The sequence below is a fragment of the Periplaneta americana genome, chromosome 8 (assembly GCF_040183065.1).
Source record: "Periplaneta americana isolate PAMFEO1 chromosome 8, P.americana_PAMFEO1_priV1, whole genome shotgun sequence".
In the NCBI taxonomy this organism is placed as follows: domain Eukaryota; kingdom Metazoa; phylum Arthropoda; class Insecta; order Blattodea; family Blattidae; genus Periplaneta; species Periplaneta americana.
In genome coordinates, this window is record NC_091124.1 from 50,170,878 (window position 1) to 50,185,668 (window position 14,791).

At 35.9% G+C, this 14,791-nt stretch overlaps 1 protein-coding gene across 1 annotated transcript in view; it reads left to right on the plus strand.

Moving 5' to 3' along the window:
• LOC138704710 (2-acylglycerol O-acyltransferase 2-A-like) overlaps nucleotides 1-14,791 on the plus strand; it is an 85,259-nt gene that overhangs the window by 56,195 nt on the left and 14,273 nt on the right. Inside the window, exon 2 of the mRNA XM_069832856.1 lies at nucleotides 11,639-11,874. Within this exon, the coding sequence (XP_069688957.1) occupies nucleotides 11,651-11,874 (224 nt within the window). The 5' untranslated portion in view covers nucleotides 11,639-11,650. The remainder of the gene's footprint in view (nucleotides 1-11,638; nucleotides 11,875-14,791) is intronic.

Genomic DNA, 14,791 nt, shown 5'->3' on the forward strand with positions numbered 1-14,791 from the left:
ATCACATACCTTGATGTTCGTCCTCAGCACAAGACGTAACTTCGATTTTAGTACACGTGGATTAGACAAGTAGGTGTCATTTAATAATGGAAGCAGCTTATTGGTTGCAATATTGAAATTGAGGCGAGTGATTGGAGCGGCGACATAAGAAATTGAAAACAATAATACAATTAAATGTCAAAGTCTTGCCGAATGTTATGCACGAGGCCACTCAAAGACCTGCCGAATGTTAACCATGAGAGCGCGACGATAATACACAAGAGATCGCTTTGACAGTTACTGAAATTCATTTTACATAGATTGTTGTAACCCGAAAGGCATTCGAACTCGTTTAAATCAATTATTATTATTATTATTATTATTATTATTATTATTATTATTATTATTATTATTATTATTATTATTTATGGATTTAAAGGAACCCGGAGGTTCATTGCCACCCTCACATAAGCCAGTCATCGGTCCCCATCCTGAGCAAGATTAATCTAGTCTCTACAATCATATCCCACCTCCCTCAAATAAATTTTAATATTATCCTCCCATATACGTCTCGGCCTCCCCAAATGTCTTTTTTCCTCAGGTCTCCCAACTAGCACTCGATATGCATTTCTGAATTTGCCCATACATGCTACATGCTCTACCTATCTCAAACGTCTGGATTTAATATTCCCAACTATGTCGGGTGAAGAATACAATGCGTGCAGTTCTGTGTTGTGTAACTTTCTCCATTCTCCTGTAACTTCATTCCTCTCAGGCTCAAATATTTTTCTAAGTACCTTATTCTCATACACCCTTAACATGTTTCTCAAAGTGAGAGTCCAAGTTTTACAACGTACAGAACAACCGGTAATATAACTGTTTTATAAATTCTAACTTTTAGCTGTTTTGAGAGCAGACTGGATGACAAAAGCTTCTCAACCGAATAACACGCATTTCTCATATTTATCCGAGTAATTTCCTCCCGATTGTCATTTATATTTGTTACTGTTGCTCCAAGATATTTGATTTTTCCACCTCTTCAAAGTATAAATTTCAGATTTTTATATTTCCATTTCGTACTATGTTCTGGTCACGAGACATAATCACATGCTTTGTCTTTTCGGGATTTACTCCCAAATCTACCTCTTTACTTGCTTCAAGTGAAATTTCCGTTTAGTTTGTGAATTTTCTCCTAACACATTCACGTCATCCGCATAGACAAGCAGCTGATTTAATCCGTTCAATTCCAAACCCTCTATTATCCTGGGATTTCCTAATGCCATATTTTAGAGCAAAATTAAAAAATAAAGGTGATAGTGCATCTCCTTGCTTTAGTCCGCAATGAATTGAAAAGCATTATTATTATTATTATTATTATTATTATTATTATTATTATTATTATTATTATTAATATTGCTGTCTAAAGTAGTAGTATATGGTAAACGTCTAACTTTGAACATTTGTCATAGATTTGCTACTCCCCGCCTAGCGGCCTCATTTCTCAAACATTCATACAAAATTCAAAAGCCTTTTAACAGTTCTATAATAAATAAAGTGCCGGCACCGGGTTTCCCCTTCTCCCTTCCTCACCCATTCTCTACACTACATTTACACGAACACTTAGCATACACTCACCCTAGTACACGACATAACTCTTCACATATACAAGTCATGCATAACGTGACCCGCCGAAGTGGTGTACAATTTTAAAATGGGTCACAGTCCTGCCATCTATCCGCAGTATGCGGAACTCGAATCCCGCAAAGTGAAATGGGTAGGGATTAGACAGACACACACACACACACACACACACACACACACACACACACACACACACACACACACACACACACACACACACACACACACATATATATATATATATATATTATTTGCATACCGATACCTAAAGTAAAAGTAAATCCATGGCGCTACAGCCCTGTAGGGCCAAGACGCCGACCAGCCGGCTGCTGGCCTCACGTCCACATGCTGAAGCAGAGTTGATCATCCAACCAGAATGGAGGTATCGTGTGATTAGCAAGATGATCCCCCCCCCCCCAGCCGTTAAAGCTGGCTTGCGAAACCGGATTTTCGCTACCTATCGTAGCTCCCCAAGTGCATCACACCGGTCCCATACACCGGCAGAAATTTCATGAGAATTTCTTCCCTTACGAAGACTCGAACCAGCGCGCATTCCGTAACGCGGGTCCTAGGCAGGATGCCTTATACTGCGACGCCACGGCGCGGGACATACCAATACCTATGTCCTGTAAAATTACGAAATAACATCACTGAAGCGTAACGGATACCGGTATCTTATCAGTTGCTCTGAACTTGAAAAGTTGTCTTTATCATGCACAGTGAAAGAGTTCTGTATGTACTGCGAGGGACATAAATTGTAGAGCGGGCGAAAATGTTTCGAGAGACTTATAGAGCGGCTCATAAGAGTCTACAGCTTTAATTCCCTCTCGTCATAGATCTGTAATATTTAAACAGAAAAGGGAAGCGAATATCTCGTCTCATATAAACAAAAACTTCCGGCTCGAAGCAATGTGGCAATCTTTGACTCATAAAATACTTGAGTCGCTCAACGATTATGTCGTCGTTGCTCTTGCAATAACTCCTGTGATATATTTATAGATTTTCAGATTTTGCTGTATTGAATAACTTAAATAGTGATACAGCAAATAATGAAATCTCCTATATGTAATTATATTTCTTTCTTTCGAAAATTTAAGAATTCAGTCTCCTATGTACTACTGCCATAGAATGAACAATTTTATATTTTACACATAGGAGTTATTGCAGGAACAACGACGATGTCCCTCATTGTACTTGCATCTCCAAGAATAAATGTAATCCTGAGAAAGGGAGTTTAATTCCAAAGTTGAAGAAATAGGTATATAAATAGTTAATCGGAATAATTTACTTTGTATGCTTAGATCAATGTAATAGAAATAAATTTCCCAATTTCTGCAGTGCCTGGGAAAAGTGACATGTCAGTTTCCACAAACCTTTTTCGATAATTTAACAAGTTACACTGGTTAATGTCGATTTGATTTTTTCTGTATGAATTATTGTAAAGCGAGAAAAACTTGTCTCTTTTTCCAAGCGAGCAGATGTTCCGTAAGTTGTCAATAAATTATCAAAAAAGGTTTGTGGAAACTGACTTATGTCACTTTTCCCAGACACTGCAGATTTTATACTTCACACAAATAACTTCCCTTCACAATATTACCACGGTCTAGTATATACAGTCACGAAGCTCAATACGTAGTAAATATGCATCCATAGATTAGTTGCTAACCACTAGGATCGCTACTATCGCCTCATTACAATGTGAAATAGTACCTGCACAGTCTATTGTTCCTAGTACCCTCAAAACTCGAGCTTCGTGACTGTATATACTAGACTGTGATATTACCAAAGTTTTGTTTCTATTTTAAATTGTGTTTGCCTTTTGTGCACTCTCTCCTTCTAAAAAAGAAAGCATGTACTAAAAATATCAGAAGGCTCTTTCAAACAAAATGAAATTTGTTTAAATTAGATAAAGTTGCAGTCATATTCAAACTAATATTTAGAGAGTATTAAAAAAACATTCAGTGTTTTGGCGTTGGTAGTATTCAACAAAATAAGAAGAGAAAGTCTAATAAACATGGTTCCTAAAATTAATAACTTTCTATACGAGTATTTGTTCATCAACATCATAGGAGATTATCAGGTGATTCCCATTAATTTTTAACGTATCCTGCCCTTCGTCTCAGGAAATCTCACCTCGTCACTGTTTACTACATTTCCGATAAGATGTTGTACATATACCCCAATAAAAAGTAGTAAGCAAGGAACTCTCATTACAAGGTATGCTGTTCTTGCATTACCAGTTTCGAAGTCCTTGCTTCGAACAAAATTTAATTTTAGGACCCATGTGTATTATACTTAGTTTTTTTGTTTTGATGAATACTACTACCACTCGGAATAGCCTATTCAATGCTTTTTCTTTCAATGAAAATCACATTTAGCATTCCTTTTGATGTTGATGAACAAGTAATCATATCTTGAAAGATGTTAATTTTAGGACCCGTGTTTATTCCTTCCATGCATGCTTCAGTAGACAGTTTTTTCTCAGCCAGTGACCCAATCAATTCCTTTTTCTCTTGATTACAATTTCATCATAAATACCAAGACGGTGTCCACACCTGTGGAGTAACGATCAGCGCGTCTGGCCGCGAAACCAGGTGCCCCGGGTTCGAATCCCGGTCGGGGCAAGTTACCTGGTTGAGGTTTTTTCCGGTGTTTTCCCTCAACCCAATACGAGCAAATTCTGGGTAATTTTCGGTGCTGGACCCCGGACTCATTTCACCGGCATTATCACCTTCATATCATTCAGACGCTAAATAACCTAGATGTTGATGCAGCGTCGTAAAATAACCCAATAAAATAAAAAAAAAACAAAGACGGTGATTCTAAAGCAGGAACGGCAATAGGCGCGCATATGAACAAATTGCACATAAGAGTCGGTAGTAGTCCGTCATTCGTTCGTATGAGCTCCACAGATACCAAGCGCACCTGACGAGGGAAAAGCTATTAAGGCCGTGTCTCAAAGCTACATTTTCAGCTGAAGTGAATTATTATTATTATTATTATTATTATTATTATTATTATTAAATATCTGCGGGCAAGAACCCTAATTCACCAAGCGGTATGCTAGGGTTTTAGTTTTTGTTATGGGTAAACTACTTATCTATAACTTACTACTTATTTTTACACAGATAATGGTGAAATATGTATCTGAGGTATTTTAAAGATGAAGTTTAGCAAGTCTATAAATTGTCTGTAGCAACAAGGTTTTTTGATTACTTCACATAGTGGAGTCCTGTATTCGGTTTCGCAGTCCAGAAAATGCGTCTTTGTTTGAAATCTCTTTGCTTCAATAATAGGACAGTCAAATAGGTGTTTCACACTGTGAAGGTCTTCGCGGCAGCAGCATGTAGAGTCGATGTCTGCTGGAATGTTGAATCTGTCGAAGTACCAAATTTCCCATGTCCAGAAAGAAACTGCGTTGTTACGAAAGTAGTTTTGAAGTAATGGCTTTTGAATCGGTCGTGGATTGTTGGGAAGTAGGTGTCTCTTGTTAGTGATCCGGTTGTGCATGTCGTCCATCTAGTATTCCAATTTTGATGAGTCTGTTGTATTTGTTTCTTGAAGTGAACTAGATTGTTGACTAAATAGCCGGATGTGACATCAGAAGTTACGATAATGAATAGCAACCAAATCCGTAGTAGCAAGTGAAGAAAACGCTTGCTTGATTGTTGACATATACTAAACAAACATGGATACCATTGAAATCTGATGATGCTTTGGAAATAAAATGAGTTCAATGTAGAATAACACGTTAACTTGGAACATTGACATTGTTGGTATCTGCAGTACATTTTTTTAATATTGTAATATTTCAGGCCCTTACCTTTTCCATATTTATTTCGATTGTTCTTAGCCAAACTTAATGTTCATAGATATCTTTTGAACATCTTTTACAGTTCTACATCTTTCTAAGTTTCTTTTCTAGTGTCTCAGAAAACTACCATTCAGTTCATAAACCTGAGAATTAAGTTTCTTGAACTGTTTACTGGAACACTGTTTATAAAGAAAGAATTCGAATTTCCAAAAAAATAACAGCTGATAACTCGTAATTAAACTGTATTAGGACATTGCCTTCTTAATTTAGTGCTATACCGTAAGTTCATGGCTTTGAGAAAAATAGTCTATGAAGAAGGCTATGATTTTAGCATACATGTTCAAAGCTCTCTAGTGTGTAGTTTACAAGTCAGCTAGTTGCTAGTATAGACTTGAGCTTTGAGATACGGCCTAAGCAAGGGTATACAGCTGTCAAAAGAAAAAGTGGCCGCTCTCCTGAAACAAAGTGCCCTTCGGGTATCTTCGCTACAATTCGGAGACAGGCGATGTTACATGTTGTTGGACCACGTTGCCTGATATCTACAGTTATAATTGAAGTATTCTGTGTGTTATCGATAGCATAATGGTAGCGTTCAGGCCTCTTATTCGTGAGGTCCTGCGTTCGACTACAACCACGTGCTTTTTATGTTCTTTTTTGTTCTGTTTTTGAGAGAGACAAACTATACATAATGGCTCCTTTCTCTTTTACGATTATTTTAGTAATTAACATCAGGTTCATTAATATATTATGCCATGACTTTATCATTATGATATTGTGGCTGCAAATGGAAAGAAAAAAGATTTTATTCTCAATAAAAGTATCTTTCGTGGCATAAACAAAACAAATTTACTGGCGTCGGCCTTAAAACATTCGAACAATAAAGCGTTAAAAAAACAAAACAAAAAGCCACAATTCAATATTTAGTCTATCTTCCTCTTATCTCGATCATCTTGCAGTCGAATGGGCATGGAATTGACTAGTCTTTGCAAATAGCGACTGTTTTTAGACACGATATTCCAGGCATTCTGAACATACCCACATACATCAGTGTGCTGTCCATGGGCAGGTCTTTCATTGCAAACCCAGCAATCTCCAACCTTTCCTATTTTCTGCCTTCCTCTTAGTCTCCGCATAAGATTCACATATCCTAATGTCGTCTATTATTCTTTTCAACCAGAGACCCAACCAGTTACTTTTTATCTTTCTAATCAGTTTCAGCATCATTCTTTCTTCACTCACTTTCTCAAACACAATTTTATTTCTTATTCTATCTGTCCACTTCACACGCGCCGTTCTTCTCCACATGCACATTTCAAATGCTTCAATTCGTTTCTCTTCATTTCGTCGTAATGTCATGTTCCTTCCCCATACAATGCCATACTCCACACAAAGCACTTCACTAGTCTCTTCCTTAGTTCTTTTTCCAGAGGTCCGCAGAAGATACTTCTTCTTCTATTAAAAGCTTCCTTTGTTCATGTTTGCAGTTTTTCTTGGGAAGGATAGGCCTAAATGCGGTAACATCCCGTTGATTTCCGCATACCACTATCTCTTTCGCATCTTATTAAATTCCAGGGGGCCCAAGCGTGGAGATGAGGAGAGTGGATTTGGCTAATTGGGCCCTCCGGACTTCACCGAAAGTCACGGCAAGGGTTAAATATTAATTCTATCAGGATGTTTGACCCTATCAGAGATCGGGAAATATCAATTAGCCTTTGCCCCCTGCATCCTGGACTAGCTTCTACGAATCAGAAAATCTTAGAGTGTGATTGGGCCAATTTTTCCGAAAATGTTTCCACACTTTTGCCCTCGTAGCTCAGCGGACGAACGTCGGAATTTAGATGTCAGCGTCTCAGGTTCAATTCCTCGTTACCTACTCCTTTTCATTTTATTGTAGTTCAAGATAGTATAATGTAATAATACAAAAAGAAAAACTAATACCAGTTTTATGCAACTGGATTTTTCCAAACCTAATATTAAATTTATGTTATTTATATCGCTAAAGAACGATTATAATATAAATAACTTGAATATTATTTATACAGTATCACTAAAGAACTATAACAGAATATAAATGATAAATATCGGTTTGTTTAATTAATATAAGATATTATATAATACGTATTTAATTATCTAAATAAAATAACCTATTTTACAAAGAAAGATGTTTATTTGTGTTATAATAATTACCTACATAAAATACAGATTATTTATATTGCAAAAGAACAATAACAATATAAATAACTTGAATATTATTTTATAATGCTAATGAAGGAAAGCAATATAAATGATAACTTGAATATTATTTATATCGCTAAAGAACGATAACAATATAAAAAACGTGAATATTATTCATATCGGAATTTCACAGATTTATTACAGATGTATTTAAGAAATTGTAGAAGAATAGTAATTAGTAATGGTGTCCTATTTATTCTTCTTGGAGCCAAATTTGTAACTTTTAAAAGTGTGGTTACTATGTTGAAGTGTATATGTTGCAATGGATGCTTGATTTGTTATGTATGTGAGTCAGTTATGGAATGCTTGATGTCGTTGCAATGTCGTAATTATAGTTTGATTGTGTTTGTGTGACTATTGTGTATTAATTTATGATGTATGGTACGGATAGCTGCATATTTGTGTTATAGAAGTGTTACGTATGTGTGTTGTTAATGTTTTTGTATGTTTCAAATTGATAACTGATATTTGTTTTGCAATCGCAATGCCTAATTTACGGATTGTTTGTTTTGTTTACATCGCGTAAGCTAATTTAATTTTCTTTTCCTTTTCTCTTTATGCTTATCTTTTTTGTGTATAAAACTATAGCCCTAACTTACATATGTAAAATAGGGCTAACCCCCATTGGAGATACTGTAGCTACAATAGTAATAATTATTATTCATATCGTTATAAAACGATAACAGAATACAAATGATGACTTGAATTTTATTCATATCTCTAAAGAACGATAACAAAATATAAATAACGTGATATCCATCAAGAACGATAACTGGATATAAATGATAATTTGAATATCATTTACATCGCTAAAGAACGATTAAAAAATAAAATGAAAACTTGAAGGCCCGAACCCAGAACCTTTGAATCATTAAACAAGCACTCTACCGCTGGTTTGCGAGGAGCAGATATGGAACACTTTCATAGTTCCGGAACTGCTTGTACAAGCACATGCATCGTGTAACATCGCCGCGACCCGAAGTGGACTTTGAAAATATTCGCTGTTCACGAGTGCGGCCACTTTTTTTTTTTTTTTTGACAGCTGTACATGGAAGAAGAGCAGCGTAAATCTTCAAACTGTTTTAACCCCGACTGGGGGAGGGGGAGGTTTTACATTTCTTTTTAGGAATGCAAAACGGGAAATGCCCAGTGTATAATATGCAAGAAACACATGTGCAGAAAACATAATTTAAAACAATAGTATGTAAATTTGCAACCTATGTACTGTCCATGTTTCATAGTAAATTTGCTTATGAAAAGTTCTCTACAATGAAGCGTATGTACCAAGACTGACAGTAAGCATAAAAGATACAAAATTAAAAACTGTTTTGCGGCTTGTAGCATTAAAATATCTTAATCCGGATATTGCGAAAATAAATTAAGAAACAAAGAAAGCAATAAACCAGGGAGTAAAACAGGGATGCCCATTGTCACCAGCAATTTTTAATGTATATATAGACGCAGTCATTGAAGAATGGCAAAGTATTTTAACAGGACATTTTATAGTCGGCAAAGAGAGCATAGACACTCTTTTGTTTCCCGATGATAAAGTGATTTTCAGTAATTCAGAGGACGGTTTGCAAATAGCAACAAACATGTTAAGAGTTATTAAAGATTATAATCTTAAAATATCTTTAACAAACACTAAAGCAATGGGCTTTCTGGGGACTAGGCATCTAAGAACTAAAATAGTAATAGAGGATAAAATAATTGAGCAAGTGAGTAGTTTCAATTATTTGGGTTGCAACGTATCCTATTGCGAAAATAACGATGTTAATAACACAATAAATAAATTCCAGGGAATGTGCGGTACAATGAAAAGAACTTTACCCCGGAAAGTACTTAGGGTGCTATTCATAGACATTTCGCTAGCCCGCGCTACGAGCGTGCTAAACAGGATTCATATCATATATCGCTAACACTGATTTATGAATACGAAAAGCGTTAGTTCGCTGATCATCCACTGGAAGCCCGCGCTAAGAATGTCTATGAATACGGCCCTAAGAGACCCAACTAAAATTCTATAAAGTAATGGCAGACCTGTTCTTATGTATGGCAGTGAAAACTGGGAATTGACTCGATCAGAAAGAAGGATAGAGGCTGCAGAGATGAGATTTTTTTAGATCAGTAGCAGGATACACTCTATTGGACCAGAAAAGAAGCACAGACTTAAGGACGGAAGTGGGAATTTTCAACTTAAACGACAGATTAGCAAGACAAAAGAAAAACTGGAAAGAACATATATTAAGGATGAATAAAGACAGATTCCCAAAAAAAAATACTGAACTACAGACCGGAAAGAAGGAGGAATGTTGGAAGACCCCGCAATAAATGGGAGGACGCTTTCCAAAAGGAAGGAACAGGCCACCAGGCCTAAACCATGATGATGATATGGATGGATGATGAAAGAAAGCCCACCCTTCTAGAAAGTAAGTTCTGAAGATACAAAGGCCTTGTTACATTGTTCGAAGAGGCGACAAAAAATGGTATTGTAATAGACTGTTTGAAATTAGAAACCATTATGACACATGTCAAAATCAAAACGAATAGAACAAAATGTTTACGTGTTGTTTCAATTAAACAAATGTGCTATTTTTAATCCTATTGTTTCAGTACATTTCGGTTGAAGTAGTGTGCAAACTATATTAAATGTCTATTTACTGTGGTTGAATAAGAATTGTTATATTCTGTTGGTAGAAAACTGTTGTTGTAGTCTATTAATTTCGTTTGCCAGAAAGTAACATTATTTAGGTATTGTATATTTTTCGAAATAAAATATGTTTTTAAGAATAAATTCCTTTTACACGTATAGACAGATTTATTTCTACTACTACGATACTGTAAATAAATCAGATGGGACACAATTTTGTTTATTGAGATTCCTTCAATAATAAAGTTATTCCTGAACGCTGACACGTATGGCGCACCGCCACAATATTGTTCATTTCCACGTACAGTAGGCTACACTCATCTCTTCGCAGATCGCTCGTGTGCGCTAGTCTTTGCCGAACCTGTTCTAAAGCGTATATAATATTAGTTTCTAGGGACTAGCGGAAGACGCAATGCATATTGCGTTAAAGTGTCGGGCAACGAATGATTTGAGACACAGATGGGTGGATAAAAAATTTCTACAAATTAACGCTATAGTAGCTTATAAAAAAAATGAATGGCTCCCTTAACGCCAGCAGTGTGCATAAATTAGGAGAATTTCTTTTTAGAGTTAAAATTAGATGGGAAGAGAACGTCAAAGCTCTAACGGAGATGGAATTTATAAATGTTGAGTAGTCGGACACGATAGGAAACTACGAAAAGTAGTCAGTGAAGTTAACAGAATAATTTTTAAGACATTGAGTATAGAAGTGAAAAAGCTAAAGTAAGAGTTTTAAATACAAGCGTTATACTTATTATTATTATTATTGTTATTGTTATTATTGTTATTATTAGGGTGTACAGAGGATACTTATAGCACAGTCTACTATATACAGTCACGAAGCTTGAGTTTTGAGGGTGCTAGAAACAATAGACTGTGACGGTACTGTTTTGCATTGCCTGTAATGAGGCGATATTAGCGACCCTAGTGGTGAGCAACTACCTAATGTTTGCATATTTACTACGTATTGAGCTTCGCGACTGTATATACTAGACTGTGCTTATAGGTTAAATATGTAGTTCTTGTAATGTTTGTATAGAGAGTGATGGATTAAGAACTGGTACACATCTAATCCGCCATGACGTGAACAAAGATTGATGAAATAAATAAATAAATAAAAATATATATTAATTTCTAGAATCTTGAAGTTTGGCCAGTAATTCTAGATTCGTGTAAAGAATAGTATCTTATATGTTCGGTATTCATTTAAAATATGTGCAATAAATTGTTAAAACTGAAATGCTCGAGACTAATCTAACTTGCATGTAGATATTTGTTACAAAGAATCTTGTTAACTTTGTCTCTTCCTTGAGAAACAGGCCCGTGGCCTTATGGAGTTGCTGGGCGTAAGGTTCGCACCGCTCAACACACCTCTAGAGAGGCGCCTGCAGACTCTAGCAGCATGTTGTTGGTTCATAACGCTGGCGTTTGGGCCCATGATGTGCATCAGCTTCATGGCTTACGTCATCCTGTGCACACGTTACTCCATTCTGGCTCTCTTGTACCTCATGTGGATCTGGTATGACCGCGACATATGCAACAAAGGAGGCAGAAGGTAAGAAGCACTAAGTAAATCAACGTACAGTAGAACCTCTATTATCCGTGGTAATGAAGGGAGTGGAGTGAACGTTTAATCGAAAAAATCGGATAATCCGTACCATAAAAAGTTTTCACAAACTAACTACATAATGTTTTCCTAATTTCCTCTATGGTCTTTTCTTTTAATACGCTAGGTATTGGATCAGAAGTTCAATAATTTAAGTCTTTTGTTTTTTACAATTCATATTTGATTTTCCGATAAGTCAGTTATTAAAACATTATTTATTGTACTTAAGTCTGGTTTTCAACGACGGGTTTTTAAAGGCTAAGGAAACTCCTTATGACGACTGTCTGTAAAAACATAGGAGTAGTAAAGGTCTCATGTTGTAGATTTACAAATTTCATAGAGTTTATATTTTATTTTTCATTAGCCTAAATCGCGTACAGTTGTAATTCCTATCTCGTATTGTGATGTGAAATGAACCACATTTTCTCTTTTCCCAAACCACTCAATTACTTGCACTTTTTGCCGTAGTACAACCTGTTTTCTTTTGGCGCTTGTAGAAGATATTTTGCATAGAAGTTAAACAGTACGGCCATAATGCGTGAGGGTAAAGATTTATAAAAAAACACTCTGTAGGAAAAATTCGTACTAATATAATGTACAGTAGTTCATATTTTTTTCTACGAGCTAGAAAGACAGTCGGATAATCTACCAATCGGTTAATAGGGTGACGGATAATCGGGGTTTTACTGTATTGACAATGTGTAGTTTTATGTCTGTATGAATATTACACGCAGCCACCCGCATAGCCATCTTGTGTCAAAATTAGTCTTAATATTTAAGTGTTTTAATAAAATGTTGTAAAAAGAAATCGGGAAATTATTTTAAATTCGTTAAATGCCCAGTGATCCAATTCGCAATAGACCGCTACAAACTGCTGATCTGTACACACAAGCCAATTAATTCATTTAAAAATACGTACAATAAATTGTTATAGCTAAAATGCTAGAGACTAATCTAACTTGCATGTAGATCTTTGTTACAAATAATCTTGTTAACTTTGTCTCTACCTTGAGAAACAAAGATTAATAGAGTAATTTGCACAAGAGAGAAGTTGTTAATTATTGTATTGTTCGTACCTTTGTGAACAGGCCCGCATAGCCATCTTGTATCAAGATCAGTCTTAATATTTAAGTGTTTTAATAAATTTTGTAAAAAGAAATCGGGAAATTATTTTAAACTCGTTAAATGCCCAGTGATCCAATTCGCAATAGACCGCTACAAACTACTGGCACTGACGATACCAGGCCAGTATAAGGCTGATCTGTACACACAAGCCAGTTAATTCATTTAAAAATACATGCAATAAATTGTTAAAGCTGAAATGCTCAAGGCTAATGTAACTTGCATGTAGATCTTTGTTACAAAGAAAGAATCTTGTTAAATTTGTCTCTACCTTGAGAAACAGATTAATAGAGTACCGGTAATTTGCACAAGAGAAGTTGTTAATTATTGTATTGTTCGTACCTTTGTGAACAGGCCCGCATTGCCACTTTGTATCAAGATTAGTCTTAATATTTAAGCGTGATTTAATAAAATTTTGTAAAAAGAAATCGGGAAATTATTTTAAACTCGTTAATGCCCAGTGATCCAATTCGCAATAGACCGCTACAAACTACTGGCACTGACGATACCAGGCCAGTACAAGGCTGATCTGTACACACAAGTCAACGCAACGGATATTCAGTCGTGCGTGTGGTTTCGTGTGGTCAAGATTTGAAAGAATGTTGAACAAATTGAGGTGGCTCAATTTAAGCACTTCATTCGACCGTGTTTTTCATGTACGATTAATTTGTGTTAAGAGACTCAAGTTGAGAGTGACTCAATTCAGACTTCAGTTTCCTGGGGTTAGTTTCACTTCGTTCCACGGTATAAAAGTTGCTGAATAATTTCGGAAAACAGGAAGTCTGCAGGTAAAAAAAAATCTGCGTTGAATCAGAGAGAGAGTGAGTGAGTGAGTGTCTCCCAGAAACTACAGTTGTGTTGAATGTTCTGTTTTTGTTTGTTTACTAATGGAGAGTATGTGTCTATTATAAGAAAGGCATTTAATAATTGAGGCGTTCTGTAGAACAAAAATTTAATTACAAAATTTTGAATTTGACATAAAGAGCATTAAACATTTTAGATTTTGCAGTGAAAGACCTGCCCTTGGTCAGAACATTATGAATAATTCTAAACTGTAAGGGCCGTATTCATAGACATTCTTAGCGCGGGCTTTCGGTGGATGATCAACGAACTAACGTTTTTCGTATTCATAAACCATTGTTAGCAATATGATATGATATGATTCCCGTACAAGTAACCAGTCGATAGCCGGGGCTAGTTTAGCACGCTCGTAGCGCGGACTAGCGAAATATCTATGAATAGTACCCTTAAGTTCTAGCTATACGCAAACTCAAATCTCTAAAAGTATGGATTTATTAATTGTGAAGTTTAGTAAAATTAGCAGAATTACTGAATATAAAATTGTCGAGCCTTCTGTGACAAAACATATAAGTAATTGGATTTTATTCGAACACACATTAAAATCTTTCCTTCCTTCTCTTCTGCATCTCAATTCTCTAATTGAATATTATGACTTATTCTGCTTTCTATTTAAAACAACGCCGCCAAATTCAAGGTATTGCTTTTGCTACTTGGAACGCGACGTACCGTATGCGCTAACGTAAGAACATCTGAAAAGTGTTATCGAAATACAACTTCAGTAGTTTCCGGTTGAAAGTGATGTACGAGTTTTGGAAACTCGTAGATTGACGGGGAAGTGGGAATGCCTCGATAAAACATGTCCTAATGACGGGAAAATGGGAGTACCTCAAGAAAACTTGTCCCATTATGGGGAAATGGGAGTACCTCAAGAAAGCCCCAGTAA